This window comes from Carica papaya, chromosome 9 (assembly GCF_054855325.1).
Source record: "Carica papaya isolate Zhongbai chromosome 9, ASM5485532v1, whole genome shotgun sequence".
Taxonomy (NCBI): domain Eukaryota; kingdom Viridiplantae; phylum Streptophyta; class Magnoliopsida; order Brassicales; family Caricaceae; genus Carica; species Carica papaya.
In genome coordinates, this window is record NC_142317.1 from 31,782,204 (window position 1) to 31,797,656 (window position 15,453).

The window sequence follows — 15,453 nt, forward strand, 5'->3', positions numbered from 1 at the left end:
ATTCCTTATTTAACCATTTCAGATCAGGAAGACGTTGTTCCTGAGCCCGTTCCGCAGGAAGACGGCGAAGGGGACGCCTAAAGACTTCATAGTTATATTTATAGTTCTTATTTCGAGTATCTCTTTTATTTAGTTTGTTCCTTCATGTTTTGAGTACGTTTTGGTTATTGTGTAAAGGATGTTAATCAAAATTTTTATTACGCTTCCGCATTTGAGATTTTTAATACATACATTTCATTTAAATTTTCAGGGCCATTACATCATATGTAATTATGTTAATTATACGTATATCTCTAATTCTATTGTAAATAAGTATAAGAATATAATAATCTACTAATTTCATAGCAATATATTTAGTAGTAATTCTCTATTAATTTATATCTGAAATACTATTGAATTAATAAAAAAAAAATAGTTTTAAAAATACCAACTTCTAAAAATTCAAGTCTATATTACTAGAGCTAAGTAACAATAAGCATTGAAGTACCAAAGTTAAGGTCCTAATCCAAGAAGGTGACCATATATCACCTCCTAAAAGGATCTATTGATCATCTTTAATTCTCCGTAATAATTTTATTCCAACAACTCTCTCTCACCTAGGATACTAGTCATGTGTAATTCAATTTTATGTTGTTACAAACCTCGTTTATAATTCTGAATAGAGAAAACAAAAAAGATAACAGAAAAAAGAGAGATCAATTGTTTTAAGTCGATATATTTTTCGATGTTTCTGTTCATAAAAATCTTACTATTCATAGATTACATATGGTATGAAATAAAAGTGTATAACCTTTAGGGGTGCCCAGAGGTTGCAACAACGGAGCCAATAATTATACCAGACTGTTACAACTAGATCGGTTAAGGGTCTCGGTCACTCAACTTTTATGTTAAAACCCTAACTATATTGCAGTAGCTGCACAAAATAAATATTATTTTGCCATTATATAGCATTTTTTACCTGACATCTGTTTTCTCCCAAGTTGTGTCATTCTGAAGTCTATCTGTAACAGCCCCGCAAATTTAAAAAAAATGTATGTATTAAAAATTCTAAATGCGAAAACGAAATAAAAATTCTGATTAATATACCTTACACAATAATCAAAACGTATTAAACGTATAAAAGAATAAACTAACTGAAGTAAACACTAGTAATGAATGCTATAAATAAATCTATCAAATCCTTAGTCATCTACTCGTCGTCTTCCTGCGGGACGGGCTCGGGAACCGAGTCCTCCTTATCTGAAATGGTTAAGTAAGGAATGAGCAACACTACCCCAGTAAACACATCACACTATCTCACTGCCATAGGAGTAAAGGTTGGTAGAAAACAAAAACGACCAATGGAGCATAATTTATAGCAAACTCATTTATCAATAATAAAAACATTTACTGTCCACTTACATCGGTGAGAATGAAAGACAATTTATGAGAAATAATAACATCATAAAATCATACACACTTTGTAACATAACATATATCAAACTCTCGTTTTTCAATCATCAGACAATAATTTTCCTCTTTTATCAGCCTACTAGTATCCATGAGGATCCATAGGGGGTCTCCGCTACACGTGAACCATTCACATTAATAATTTGATTCCAGAGCCGTCCCCATACCACGTCCGGTATGGGCGCCAAAACTATAAACCTCAATACTCCGTCCAGTATGAGGGTGAAACATGTCGTCCCCATACCTCGTCCGGTATGGGTGCCAAAACACATAAGGTCTCCATACCCCGTCCGATATGGGAGACCACGTTCCTAGTAGGGTTCTCTACAGACCCAGTCCGTCCACCATCTCCCAAGATATCTAATTAGGCTGTCGACATTATCCATTTATCAATTCACATAACTTTTTCTATTTTTCTTGGTCTCAATTATCTAATCAAACATAAACACGTAAACCAGTAATGAACACCAAATAAAACAACACAACATCGGGTTCACCATAGTTCAAACCATAATAAATGAAACCGGAATTCATGCATACAAAATCATAAAATAAACACATCAGGTATCATACTATATTTAAAACTGTAAAATAGATCAAACAACAACTGACCGACAAATACACCAGATTCGGGCTCCATTAGCAACCTTAAGCAATTATACACATCTATTAATTCATGAAATACCGTTTTATCATTTATTGAGCTTTAATACCGTGATAAGAAATAGGTTGAGAGATCCTTACTTGTTTCGGAGTCTGAAATCGATTTTATATTACGCCTTCGGGCAGTCCCTAGATTCCCTAAATTTTTCTCCGAAAACTGAAACACACTTTCAGTACCTATACGTGTCCCGAAAAAACTCAAAATCAAACCCAGGGCCTACTCGACCAATTTCAGAATTCCAGCACGGTGACTCCGCTGTGCTCCGGCGACGGCACCACCGCCCGCGGCGGCGATCCGCCTCGGGTTGGCCATTTTCGGCCGAATTTGGCCAAACTTGCATTGGTTCCTGCGATAAAACAACCCTAGGGCCCTCGGTGGGCCAAAAAATCACGAAAAACTAAGACTTACCGGCGGCGGAGCTCTCGGGTGCGGCGGCTTCTCCAGCGCGAGTCGCGATTCGATATTTTGCTCCGGTCAACCTGTAGAGAAAAGGACGGTGATCACAGTGGTGTAAAAATTGCATTGAACGAGAACAGGAAAGAGTCTCATCGGAGGCAAAAACTGAGGGAAGCCGCGGCGGTGCCACTCGACTTCAGTGGTGTTTTCCGGTCGATTAGCCAGTGGTTTGGCTCTGATTTGGCCATAGGCGGATTTAGCATCAAAAAACGAGCCAAGGGGAGAAAATTTACCTCGTTTGGCAGTCGAAAAATCCTCCGGTGCGGCGGCGGATGGCGGCAGCCGGCTCCTCCGGCGAGGGTACTGGCGGCTAGGGTTTGGGGTTGGTTGTGGGTGAGGTTATTTATAACCTTCCCCTTTTAATCTTAGTCGTCCATCACAATTTAATCTGTACCGTCCGATTGCGATTAAAATGGGAATAAATCTGGACCGTCCATCGCGATGCGATCTGAGCCGTCCGTGCGTGATTCAATATGGGTCGTCCGCACGCGTGATATCTGGACCGTCCGTGCGTGTGAGATCTGAGCCGTCTGCATGCGTGAGATCTGGACCGTTTGATCGCATGCACGCGGATCGCCCACGTAGCTCCGTCCCGTGTGGTCTCCCGCATCAGCGTCCTTGCCACGCGGCGTGTCCTGGTTAGCCAGGGCTGCTAACGTGGTACAACTTTTCTAAATTGCATTTTGACCTCCCGGTTTTCGATTTTCTTTTCAAAAACACCCCCAAAATCCAAATTTTCACCACTTTTTTTCAAAATTATTTTCAATTAAATCCAAAAAATAATTTTAACAATTTTTATCATTATTATTATTTTTATTTCAGTTAAATTAAATTAAATTACACCCTTATGAATAAATTATAAAATTTCAATAAAAATAATAAATAAGGGTTTGGGTATTACAACTCTCCCTCCCTTAAAGAAATTTGGTTCCCTAAATTTACCTCTTGCTCTTGATCGAACAAATAGGGATACTGGGCTCTAAAGTCTGATTCTATCTCCCAAGTAGCCTCCCTTGGCGTGTGGTTCTACCACACGACCTTTACAAATGATATTTTCCGATTTCGGAGTATCCTGTTCTTTCGGTCCGTGATACTGACTGGTACTTCTTCATAGAATAAGTCCTCTTGGAGTGTAAGCGGTTCATGAGCCAAGACATGAGAGGGGTCCGGGTTGTACTTACGTAGCATGGATACATGGAACACATTCTGGACCTTGGAGAGCTCTGGAGGCAGTGCTAGTCTGTAGATAGCAGTACCAATCCTGTCTAAGATTTTAAAAGGCCCAATAAATCGGGGGTTCAGTTTTCCCCTCCTGTCAAACCTACTAATTCCCTTGAAATGAGTGACCTTAAGGAATACCCAGTCACCTTTCTCAAACGCTAGATCTCTCCTCCAGATGTCTGCATAACTCTTCTGCCTGCTCTGAGCCGTCTGAATGTTCTTTCTGATTTTAACTATTTTAGACGTGGTCTCCTCTACCAACTCCGGGCCGAACAATCTTCTATCGCCTACTTCTTCCCAACAAATCGGTGATCTGCATGGGCGCCCATATAACGCCTCATATGGAACCATGCCGATACTCGCTTGGTAGCTGTTGTTGTAGGTAAACTCTATCAGGGGTAGATAGTCGTCCCAATGGCCCCCGGAGTCAAGAACACAAGCTCAGAGCATATCCTCAAGTGTACGAATTGTCCTTTCTAATTGTCCATCAGTCTGAGGATGTAAGGCAGTACTGAGAGACAGTTTTGTTCCCATGACTTGTTGAAAGCTACTCTAAAATCGAGAAGTGAACCTAGGGTCCCTGTCGGATACCACTGTCACTGAAACTCCATGTAATCTGACTATTTCTCGGATATACATTCTTGCCAACTTGTCCAAGGGGTCGGTCATCCTGATGGCCAAAAAGTGGGAAGATTTGGTAAGCCGGTCAACGATTACCCAGATGGCGTCATGTCCTGAACGTGCCTTGGGTAATCCCATTACGAAGTCCATGGTGATGTGTTTCCACTTTCACTCCGGAATCGGTGAAGGTTGAAGTAGCCCACCTGGGTGCTGATGCTCTGCCTTGACCTGCTGACATACTAAGCATTTGGATACAAAGTCGGCTATGTCTCTCTTCATCCCATTCCACTAAAACTGGGGTCGCATGTTTTGGTACATTTTGGTGCTTCCGGGATGCATAGCAAACTTCGACCTGTGGGACTTTGTCATGATGTTTCTCTTTAACTCACTGTCGTCTAGGACACACACCCTGTCTTGGAAACGGAGTAACCCATCGGCAGAGATTCAGAATTCTGAGCTCACTCCCTGTTCTGCATCATTCTTGCGGGCTACCAGGGCAGGGTCGTCTGATTGAACTTCCTTTATTCTCTGTATTAACTCGGTCTGGACTGTCAGACGGTCCAAACATGTGACTCTCCTCAAGTCCTGAAGTCGAACCTGTTGTGTGGCCCCAATTTGCATGCATTCTGAAACTATTAAATGGGCTAAGATACCTGCACTTTTCCTGCTGAGAGCGTCTGCTACCACGTTACCCTTAGCCGGATGGTATAAAATATCACAATTATAGTCTTTAAGGAGTTCCATCCACCTTCTCTAACGCATGTTGAAATCCTTCTGAGTGAATATGTGTTTTAAACTCTTATGATCGGTATAGATCTGAAAGGTCTCTCCGTATAAGTAGTGGCGCCAGGTTTTCAAGGCGTGTATGATTACGGCAAGCTCCAAGTCATGGGTGAGATAATTTTTCTCATGATTCTTTAACTGTCTGGACCCATATGCTATGACCTTCCCATGCTGCATCAGGACACAACCCAGGCCTAGATAGGAGGCATCACTATAAACTATATATCCCCCCGATCCACTCGGTAAAGCCAGTACGGGTGCAGTAGTTAGCCGCTTCTTTAATTCTGAAAAACTTCTTTCGCAGTTCTCATTCCACTCAAACTTGGCATTCTTCTTTGTGAGTCGGGTTAAAGGAACTACTAGGTTGGAGAATCCTTCAACGAACCTGCGGTAATAACCTGCCATTCCCAGGAAGCTCCGGATTTCCTTAACTGATGTCAACTTCTCCCAGCCAAGTACTGCTTCAACCTTTTCGGGATTCACTGATACTCCTTCCTTCGATATGATGTGTCCTAGGAAGGCAGTCTGCTCAAGCCAGAATCCACACTTACTCAACTTTGCATATAACTTCTTTTTTCTAAGGACTTGCAAAACTTGGGCAAGATGGTGAACATGTTCTTCTCTGCTTTTTGAGTAGACTAAGATGTCATCGATGAACATGATAACAAATTAATCCAAGAAATCTCTAAAAACTCTGTTCATCATATCCATAAAGATTGTCGAGGCGTTGGTTAGCCCAAATGGCATGACCAGAAATTCATAGTGTCCGTACCTAGTTCGAAAGGCCGTCTTGGGGATGTCTTCTGTTCTTATCTTCACCTGATGGTAGCCTGATCGCATGTCTATTTTAGAGAAGACATGTGCACCCTACAGCTGATCGAAGAGGTCATCAATCCTAGGGAGGGGATATTTGTTCTTAATTGTAACCTTATTCAATCATATGTAATCAATACACAGTCTCAATGTTCCATCTCCCTTCCTGGCAAAAGTGACTCCGGCACCCCAAGGGGACACACTGTGTCTAATAAAACTACTGTCTTGTAATTCAGTGATCTGTTTCCTCAGCTCTTCCATCTCAATGCGGCTTATGCGGTAAGGAGCAACCGAAATGGGCTGGGTGCCTAGCTGTAGGTCTATAGTGAACTCGACTTTTCTGTTCACTGGCAGTCCGGGTAGTTCGTCCGAAAACACATCTGGAAAGTCTCGAACTACTAGAATCTCTTGGATACAAATTTCCTTCTTGGGCTTGCCTAGTTAGAGAAAATAGCAATATTAAGGTACTAGAAAATTAAGAAAACTTGCCACCAAGGAATAAGTACTAAATGATTTTATTAATTTGTAAATGGCTTCTCATTGGAAGGATTAAATAAAACCTTCTTGTTAAAGCAATCTATGGTGGCGTGATATGCCGCTAGCCAATCCATTCCTAAGATTACATCAAAATCCCCCGTGTCTAACCCTATCAGGTCTACACTCAGTTTTCTATTTGCTATCTCCACGGCACAAGCCCTATAGACAACTTTCCCTAATAGTGTTTCACCCCCAGCAGTAGACACAAATAACATTGAATCAAGTTTATCAGGTAATACATTAAGTTTGGATGCAAAAACATGTGAAACAAATGAATGCGATGCACCAGTGTCAAATAAAACATGAGCAATATGGTCACAGATAGTGTACATACCCTGTACCACGTCCGGGTCGGCATCGGCATCCTGCTGGGTGAGGTTGTAAACCTTGCCCTGAAAAGGAGGTCTTCCTTGGTTCTGGTTCCTCGGGCACTCTCTCGCATAGTGCTGGGCACTACCACATATGCGACAGGTGTTGTTGAGGCGGTAGCATGGTCGGTCCCAGTGATCCCTGCCACAGTGCTGGCAGATCTTTCCACGTGCTGCCCCTGGAGCCTGAGGAGGGGCCTGGATCACTGGTCTGGGTCTCTTATTTGGTTGGACCGGCGCAGTAGGTGCTAGTCTGCGAGGTGGAGTTGAGGGTCGTTGACTCCCTACTAATTGAGGACGGGTGTTGAAACTCCTCTCCACAATCTGCGCCTTTGCTAGAACGACAGAGTATGTCTTGAGCTCTAGTACTAATAAGTGTTGCTTGATCTTTAGGCGGAGGCCCTACTGGAATCTCCTGGCCTTCCTGCCCTCATCCATCAATGTCTCCGGGGAGTATCGGCCCAGTTCTAGGAACTTACGAGCATATTCTGATACCGTCATGTTTCCTTGGACCAGCTGAACAAACTCCATCTCTTTTAGGTGTCGGATGTGCTCAGGGAGATACTCCACATGGAAAGCCGCTAAGAACTGCTCCCAAGTGGCTGATGTAGGCAGGGGTCTACTTGAGCTCCCACCAACGACCTGCTTCCCCTACTAGCATGTAGGAAGCAAGGGCAGTTCTCTAGTCAGGAACCACTCCCAAGGTCTTGAAAGCTCTCTCAGTCTCCGCCAACATGTACTGGGCATCTTCAAAAGAGGATCCCCCAGCAAAAGTGAAAGGGTTCAATCTCCTATGCCTCTCTATGTAGTCTGGGTCGATCAAAGAAGGAGCTGGGTCCCGTGGAAGAGGGACTGGGCCCGACTGGGGATAGACTGAGGGGCCCTGTGGTGGCACCTGCTGATATAGTGGGGGCACCGGATTGTACTGTGGCGGTGCCGGGCAGTACGGTGGCTGAGGCACCGGTTCACACTATGGCGGTGGTGCCGGGTGGTACTGTGGTGGAGCAGGCTTGTGCCGGGGTGGCTTGGGATTCACTTGCTGTAGCGGTGGTTCAACTTGCGGTGGTGGAGGAGGTTCGGAAAACTCCCTTCTCTCCTCTCGACCTTGTTGGGTGGCCATGATCCTTTCCAGCATCTCAAATATTATGTCCACATCGTCCCGAAGCGAATCATCCTGGGCTACTCAGTTTAGTGGGGGTCTTCCTCTCCTCATTTCTCTGCACCTGCATTTCAGAAGGAAGAGTTGAGTAACAATTTATCGGTGGGTATTTCTCTAAGCATTATTATATAAGGGATGAGTCCTAGGAACGCGGCTCTGATACCAACTGTAAGGGCCCCGAAAATTTAAAAAAACTGTATGTATTAAAAATTTTAAGTGCGGAAGCGAAATAAAAATTCTGATTAATATCCCTTACACAATAACTAAAACGTATTAAACGTATGAAAGAATAAACAAACTGAATTAAACACTAGTAATGAATACTATAAATAAATCTCTCAAATCCTTAGTCATCTACTCGCCGTCTTCCTGCAGGACGGGCTCGGGAACCAAGTCCTCCTTATCTGAAATGGTTAAGTAAGGAATGAGCAACACTATCCCAGTAAATACATCACACTATGTCACTGCCACAGGAGTAAAGGTTGGTAGAAAACAAAAACGACCAATGGAGCATAATTTATACCAAACTCATTTATTAATAATAAAAACATTTACTGTCCACTTACCTCGGTGAGATTCATGAAAGACAATTTATGAGAAACAATAACATCATAAATATCATACATACTTTGTAACATAACACATATCAAACTCTCGTTTTTCAATCATCAGACAACAATTTTTCTTTTTTATCAGCCTACTAGTATCCATGGGGATCCATAGGGGGTCCCCACTACACGTGAACCATTCACATTAATAACTTGATTCCAGAGCCGTCCCCATACCCCGTCCGGTATGGGCGCTAAAACACATAAGGTCTCCATACCCCGTCCGATATGGGAGACCACGTTCCCGGTAGGGTTCCCTACGGACCCGGTCCGTCCACCATCTCCCAGAATATCTAGTTAGGCTGTCGACATCATCCATTTATCAATTTACATAACCTTTTCCATTTTTCTTAGTCTCAATTATTCAATCAAACATAAACACGTAAACTAGTAATGAACACCAAATAAAACAACACAACATTAGGTTCACTATAATTCAAACCATAATAAATGAAACCGGAATTCATGCATACGAAATCATAAAATAAACACATTACGTACTATACTGCATTTAAAACTATAAAATAGATCAAACAACAACTGACCGACAAATACACCAGATTCGGGCTCCATTAGCAACCTTAAGCAATTATACACATCTATTAATTCATGAAATACCGTTTTATCATTTATTGAGCTTTAATACCGTGATAGAAAATAGAGTGAGAGATCCTTACTTGTTTCGGAGTCTGAAATCGGCTTTACATTGCGCCTTCAAGCAGTCCCTAGATTCTCTAAATTTTTTTCCGAAAACTGAAACACACTTCCAGTATCTACACGTGTCCTGAAAAAACTAAAAATCAGACCCAGGGCCTACTCGGCCAATTTCGAAATTCCAGCACGGCGGCTCCGCCGTGCTCTGGCGACGGCACCACCACCCGCGGCGGCGATCCGCTTCGAGTTGGCCGTTTTTGGCCGAATTTGGCCAAACTTGCATTGGTTCCTGCGATCAAACTCTAGGGCCCTCGGTGGGCCAAAAAATCACGAAAAATCGAGACTTACCGGCGGCGGAGCTCTCGGGTGCGGCGGCTTCTCCGGCGCGAGTCGTGATTCGATATTTTGCTCCGGTCAACCTGCAGAGAAAAGGACGTTGATCACAGTGGTGTAATTGTATCGAACGGGAACCGGGAAGGGCCTCATCAGAGACAAAAATCGAGGAAAGTCGTCGCGGCGCCGCTGGACTTCGGCGGTATTTTTCGGCCGATTGGCCAGTGATTTGGCTCCAATTTGGCCATATACGGATTCAGCATCGAAAAGCGAGCCAATAGAAAAAAATTTACCTCGTTTGACGGTCGGAAAATCTTCTAGGGTGACAGCGGGTGGCGGCGGCCGGCTCATCCGGTGACTGGGTCTTTTTCTCCGGCGAGGGTACTGGCGGCTAAGGGTTGGGGTCGGGTGTGGGTGAGGTTATTTATAACCTTCCCCTTTTAATCTCAGCCGTCCATCACGATTTAATCTGAACAGTCCGATCGCGATTAAAATGGGAATAAATCTGGACCGTCCATCACGATGCGATCTGAGCCGTCCGTGCGTGATTCAATATAGGTCGTCCGCACGCGTGAGATCTGGACCGTCCGTGCGCGTGAGATCTGGGCCGTCCACACGCGTGAGATTTGGACCGTTCGATCGCGTGCACGCAGATTGCCCACGTGGCTCCGTCCCGCGTGGCCTCCCGCGTCGGCATCCTTGCCACGCGGCGTGTTCTGGTTGGCCGGGGCTGCTGACATAGCACAACTTTTCTAAATTACGTTTTGACCCTCGGTTTTCGATTTTCTTTTCAAAAACACTTCTAAAATTCAAATTTTCACCCTTTTTTTAAAAAAATTATTTTTAATTAAATCCAAAAAATAATTTTAACTATTTTTATCATTATTATTATTTTTATTTCAATTAAATTAAATTATACTCTTATGAATAAATTATAAAATTTCAATAAAAATAATAAATAAGAGTTTGGGTGTTACACTATCTTATGGGAAATATAAATCCTACAATAAATGAAATAAATGGAGATGAGAGATTGGAGAGTGGATGATTGAGAGAGATGGTTTTCTACTAACGAGCAAATTACGCCCTGAGAAGGGTGAGGATTTGGCAAATCTGATTTTGAGTAATCCAAGCAATAAAAATAGTAACAACAGATAATAAAATTTGGCAAATGTGTGAGCTAATGAAATGGCAGACTAAATTGTACATGATTTTAATTTACCATAACAAGACACAGTAGCCAGATATTCCCAAAATAAGATAATGAAAACTGGAGTTCTTCATTCATTCCAAGAGTTTTTAAACACGTATTAACAGCATCAGGACTCTCGTTTCATAATTAATATACATATAAAGCAATAGGGCTCAATTACAGAAAACAATTATCCAATACATAAATACACAAATCAGACGGATAAGCATCTAGTCCCACACTTCATAACAAGACCATAAAAGAAGTAACAAACTCATTGATGCGAGGAAGCTTGTAGAAGTCCATCTCGAATCTGAGTAGCTACGTCGCGAACAGCACCAGGTCCATGAGGTATGAACACAGCTGAGGATTTGGAAGCAGCACCAATTTCTTTCATGGTGTCGAAGTATTGAGTGACGAGGACCATGTCCATCACGTCCTTTGCAGTAGTCCCCGGAACATTGACAGAGAAACCAAGCACACTGTCTCTCAGGCCATCAACAATTGCTTGTCGCTGGCGAGCAATACCCAGCCCTGAAAGGTACTTAGACTCGGCCTCACCTTCAGCTCGCTTTATTTGTAAAATTTTCTCTGCCTCTGCCTTCTCATTAGCTGCCACCCTCAGTCTTGCAGCTGGAATGGAAGTCATATCAGAAAATTAATTTGATATTAACGTTTCAGTCCAAAGTTCAAATCTTCCCCAAGGACCACATAAAGTGATAAAAACACCATGATAAACATGAACGAATGGAACAAGAAAGTCTATTTGATAAAGTCCAGTGAGCATGCAGTAACTAGATTGATCAATATATCATGATAATGTCAAAGCCATTGCACTCAGCCATCAATTATAACTTCTAGGATCAAGTTAAAAGAGTCTATACACTATAGTTCAAGGTTTAAAAGCACACGTAGGTCATATGAATTGGTTCAGTCCAAGCAATGGGAAACTCTTAATGGTTTAACTAATCAACAAAGTTGAGAGCGAATCTTACCAGCATTAATTTCATTCATCGCCCGCTTCACATGCTCATCTGGTTCAATATCAACAATGAGTGTTTGAACAATCTCATACCCATAAGCAGACATAGCCTGAGAGATAACACACAATTAAGTGTCACCAAACACAACAACTAACTCGCAGTGTCATGGCATTTGAACATAATAAATACTAAATTCAATCATCATAAGTCTAAATTTCTCAAGAAATCACAGAATATGCAATTAGTTTAATTAATATTTTCTTTTTCTTTTTTGGTATAAGGAAGTGAGGGAACAGATCCCAAACAACCACAAGCACGGGCCAATTGTAGTTTCATTACCTTTTCAAGTTCATCTTCCACAGCCTTAGCAATCTCATTTTTTTGCTCAAACACATCATCCAGATTTAGCTTTGGAACACTTGCTCTGATAACTGAAAATCCAACCATGTTAAGCTTATTTTATCTATTACAATACAAACAGTTAAATGAACCACAGAAGACCAAAGACTATAATCAAAAGTATCCCATGCAGACACAAGTATTTGTTTTATACCATCAAAAACATAAGCCTGAATTTGAGTCCTCGTGTTGCTCAGTTTGTAGAAAGCATCATTTGCCTTATCAGCCAGCGCACGGTATTGAATAGATGCAACAACATTGACAAATACATTGTCCTGAAACGAGATACCACAAAGATCAGTTTACTGGAGCTGTATCACAGTGAGGCAAATTTTGACGCCGGACTTCACAAACTATCAACTTTGGGACTAACAAGAACCATATTAAAATTTGCAATACTAAATGAATTGGATTATATGAAACATGGAACATATAGATTATCACAATCTTTTTCCCAATTAATTGCTGAATTTGGGAAAGGCAATTTCAACCTCGGACCTTCTTTCAAAGGAGAGTTAAATCTATGCCCAATGCTAATAACTTTTAACAGGTGTTCTCCTTATCTCCAGAACTAAACCAGACAGGCAGATTGAACCAGATTGGTCAAATTTAGACATGATAACATATTTAGCATCTGATCAGGAGACGAACAACCAGAATCAATTCCTACTGTTTATCTGTGTCACTATACCCTAGTTGGTGGAGATAATACAAGTCCAGAAGCACAAGACTGCGACTAGGGAAAGAAGAAAGCCATCATATTGTTTGGAGAATATAACATAAAAGAAGAACCATATTGGTTCAAGCAAATTCACAACAATAACAGAGAATGCCACGATCAAATAACTTAAAATTATCTTAACAGCTAAGTGATATAGCCAACCTTAGTCTTGGTCTCACAGCGTACATCCAACTGTTGCAACCTCAGTGAAAGGTGGCCCGCTAGCTGACTCCCAAGAAACCAAGGTAGGCAATGACATCCAGGTTCAAGAACATCATCAAATTTTCCAAATCTCTCCCTGATAGCTACTGTAGACTGATCAACTTGTACACAACAGAACAGATTACCCATCTTCTCTACACCTAATATGTTTGAAAATATTTAGTAGTTTAGTACAAGAAGAGGATACAAGTGCTTTCTCTTTAATGATATTTGCAAAAACATATTTCATTATACAGCGGATCTCTTACAAATGTCATTATTAGATCACTTGCATAGATCAGTTCATTGAAGCTGAAATTTAATACCCACGGCTAAATACTCATACATAAATGTGTGCAAATACACACAAAGACACCCAAAAACCTTGCCAGCTTCTGGCGAAGATCCTAGAAAACGACTTGTAATATGCTATTTGACAAATATTTGAAATAACTCAAGATTACAAAGAGATACCCAACTTTATATCAAAAACTGCATCAAAATGTGACTTCACACAATATTTGTTGGTAAAAAAGTAAAAAAGTCATAATTTATTTGTTTTTTTTAAAGAATATCCATAATTTTTTCAGTAATAGTCCCAATAAAATAAAACTAGAACTATGTTTGAAAATGGAACTGGCCTTATCAGCCTATAAATTTGATCTGCCTGAATGAAATGGAGAACATTCATCCTCGAAATTAAATCAAAAACGTGTTAAATAAATCAAAAGCTAACAAGAAGATAAACAGAAGCATACTCAGGGATCACCATCTCAGCTTGGAACATAAACTCACCTACCTTGGAGTGCAATTTAACACAGAAATGGAGTGACAGAAAGCTATCATAAGTATATAAATAAAAGGAGAGAAGACATACAAGTTAGTAAACAAACACAAATGGCTGAGGGGAAGAAACCAAGAGACAAGGAGATTTTTTGTTTTTGAGGAGAAGAACCCAAGACAAGATGAGATGTCAACAACAGCTCAATACAATTGATTTATATAGACAAAACAAGATGCTAGAGATATTTTCTGCACTTGACCATATACTAAATAAAAAGGTGGTTATAGGTCTATTTCATATACTGTATATGAAGATGCCAATCCATTTTATATATTAATACTGATATATAATGCGATAACTACAACCAAAAAGAGTTTACCAACACGGGAAGTCAACACCCAAGAGATAAGCCAACCCCACATTCTTTTCCTCTCAGTAGATATCTAGCTTTAATATATAACCTTTTCCAAGTTCCAACAAAATACCAATGAAAAACTAGGGAAGTTTCATAATCCATTTCACATTTATAAGAATCTTCAAAGACCCAAAAAAAAAAAAAGTATATTTGTATGTCCTAATCCATAAAATTAATATGCACAAGGATTTGGTCATCTTAGTTTTCTATTCTTGATTAGATTAATAACTGGGGATGGATAATCCTGGCAAACCACGCCATACGTACATATATTAAAAATATAAACGGGTGAATACAGCATATACTCTCCATCACGATACAACCAAAGGAGACATTTTCTTATTTTTAATTGGATGGAAATCAATCAGATACGATAAAAGAAGGTGTTGAAATAAAAAAACTAAAATAAAAAACTCCATTAAGAGATACTCTGAATTCGAATATTGGATGAAAACAGCTGTCTTTCCTGGAAAGACAAGCCAAATGGTTTCCTTTAATTTCACATTCATTGACAATGGGAAACCCTATTGGGATTACAAATCAAAATTTTTCTTGAGAAATTAAATAAGGATACCCAAGAAATATAATTCAACACTGTAAACTAATTAAGCAATTCGCAGATGCCCAAGTAGAGGTTTCCAAAGTTAGAAAAGGAACAAGAAAGCAATCACGAGTTTAGACGTAAAGCTATAAATCTTTTTTCAAATGGAAAAAAGAAAATCAAAGTGATGCGGAAGTTGCAGAGAAGGACATATGAAATTGAAAATTTGAAAATAAAATAAATACAAGGAAATAGCAGAGGAAGATTACAAGTACGGTCTTCGGATTAGAGAGAATCACGCGGATTCGTCGAGATGAAAAGACGAAGCGAAAAGTCCAACGAGGAATTAAACGCTGGGAAAAGAGAGAAACAGAGGTTCGTCGGCTGGGATCCCCTGACGCAGATCCGTGCCGGAGTCAAACTGGAAAATTCTCTGCTGCCTCGTCTGTCTGAATATATATATATATAATAGGGTATACACAACTCTGAAATTTCGGATATATAATTCTCAAAAATTGGTTTGAGAAAAAATTCAGATAAATACAATACTT

At 40.7% G+C, this 15,453-nt stretch overlaps 1 protein-coding gene across 2 annotated transcripts; it reads right to left on the minus strand.

Moving 5' to 3' along the window:
- Nucleotides 1-10,922: 10,922 nt before the first annotated feature.
- Nucleotides 10,923-15,376, minus strand: HIR1 (SPFH/Band 7/PHB domain-containing membrane-associated protein family). 2 transcript variants are annotated; one of them, XM_022048997.2, is made up of 6 exons: nucleotides 15,172-15,376; nucleotides 13,124-13,323; nucleotides 12,395-12,515; nucleotides 12,181-12,272; nucleotides 11,854-11,950; nucleotides 10,923-11,491 (listed from the first exon to the last, which is right to left on the minus strand). In XM_022048997.2, exons 2-6 carry the CDS (start codon nucleotides 13,310-13,312, stop codon nucleotides 11,133-11,135), a joined length of 858 nt encoding a protein of 285 aa, XP_021904689.1. In that variant the 5' UTR covers nucleotides 13,313-13,323; nucleotides 15,172-15,376; the 3' UTR covers nucleotides 10,923-11,132. The 2 variants fall into 2 exon arrangements, with proteins under 2 accessions (XP_021904689.1, XP_021904690.1); XM_022048998.2 differs by lacking the exon at nucleotides 15,172-15,376 and adding an exon at nucleotides 14,040-14,226.
- Nucleotides 15,377-15,453: the final 77 nt, after the last annotated feature.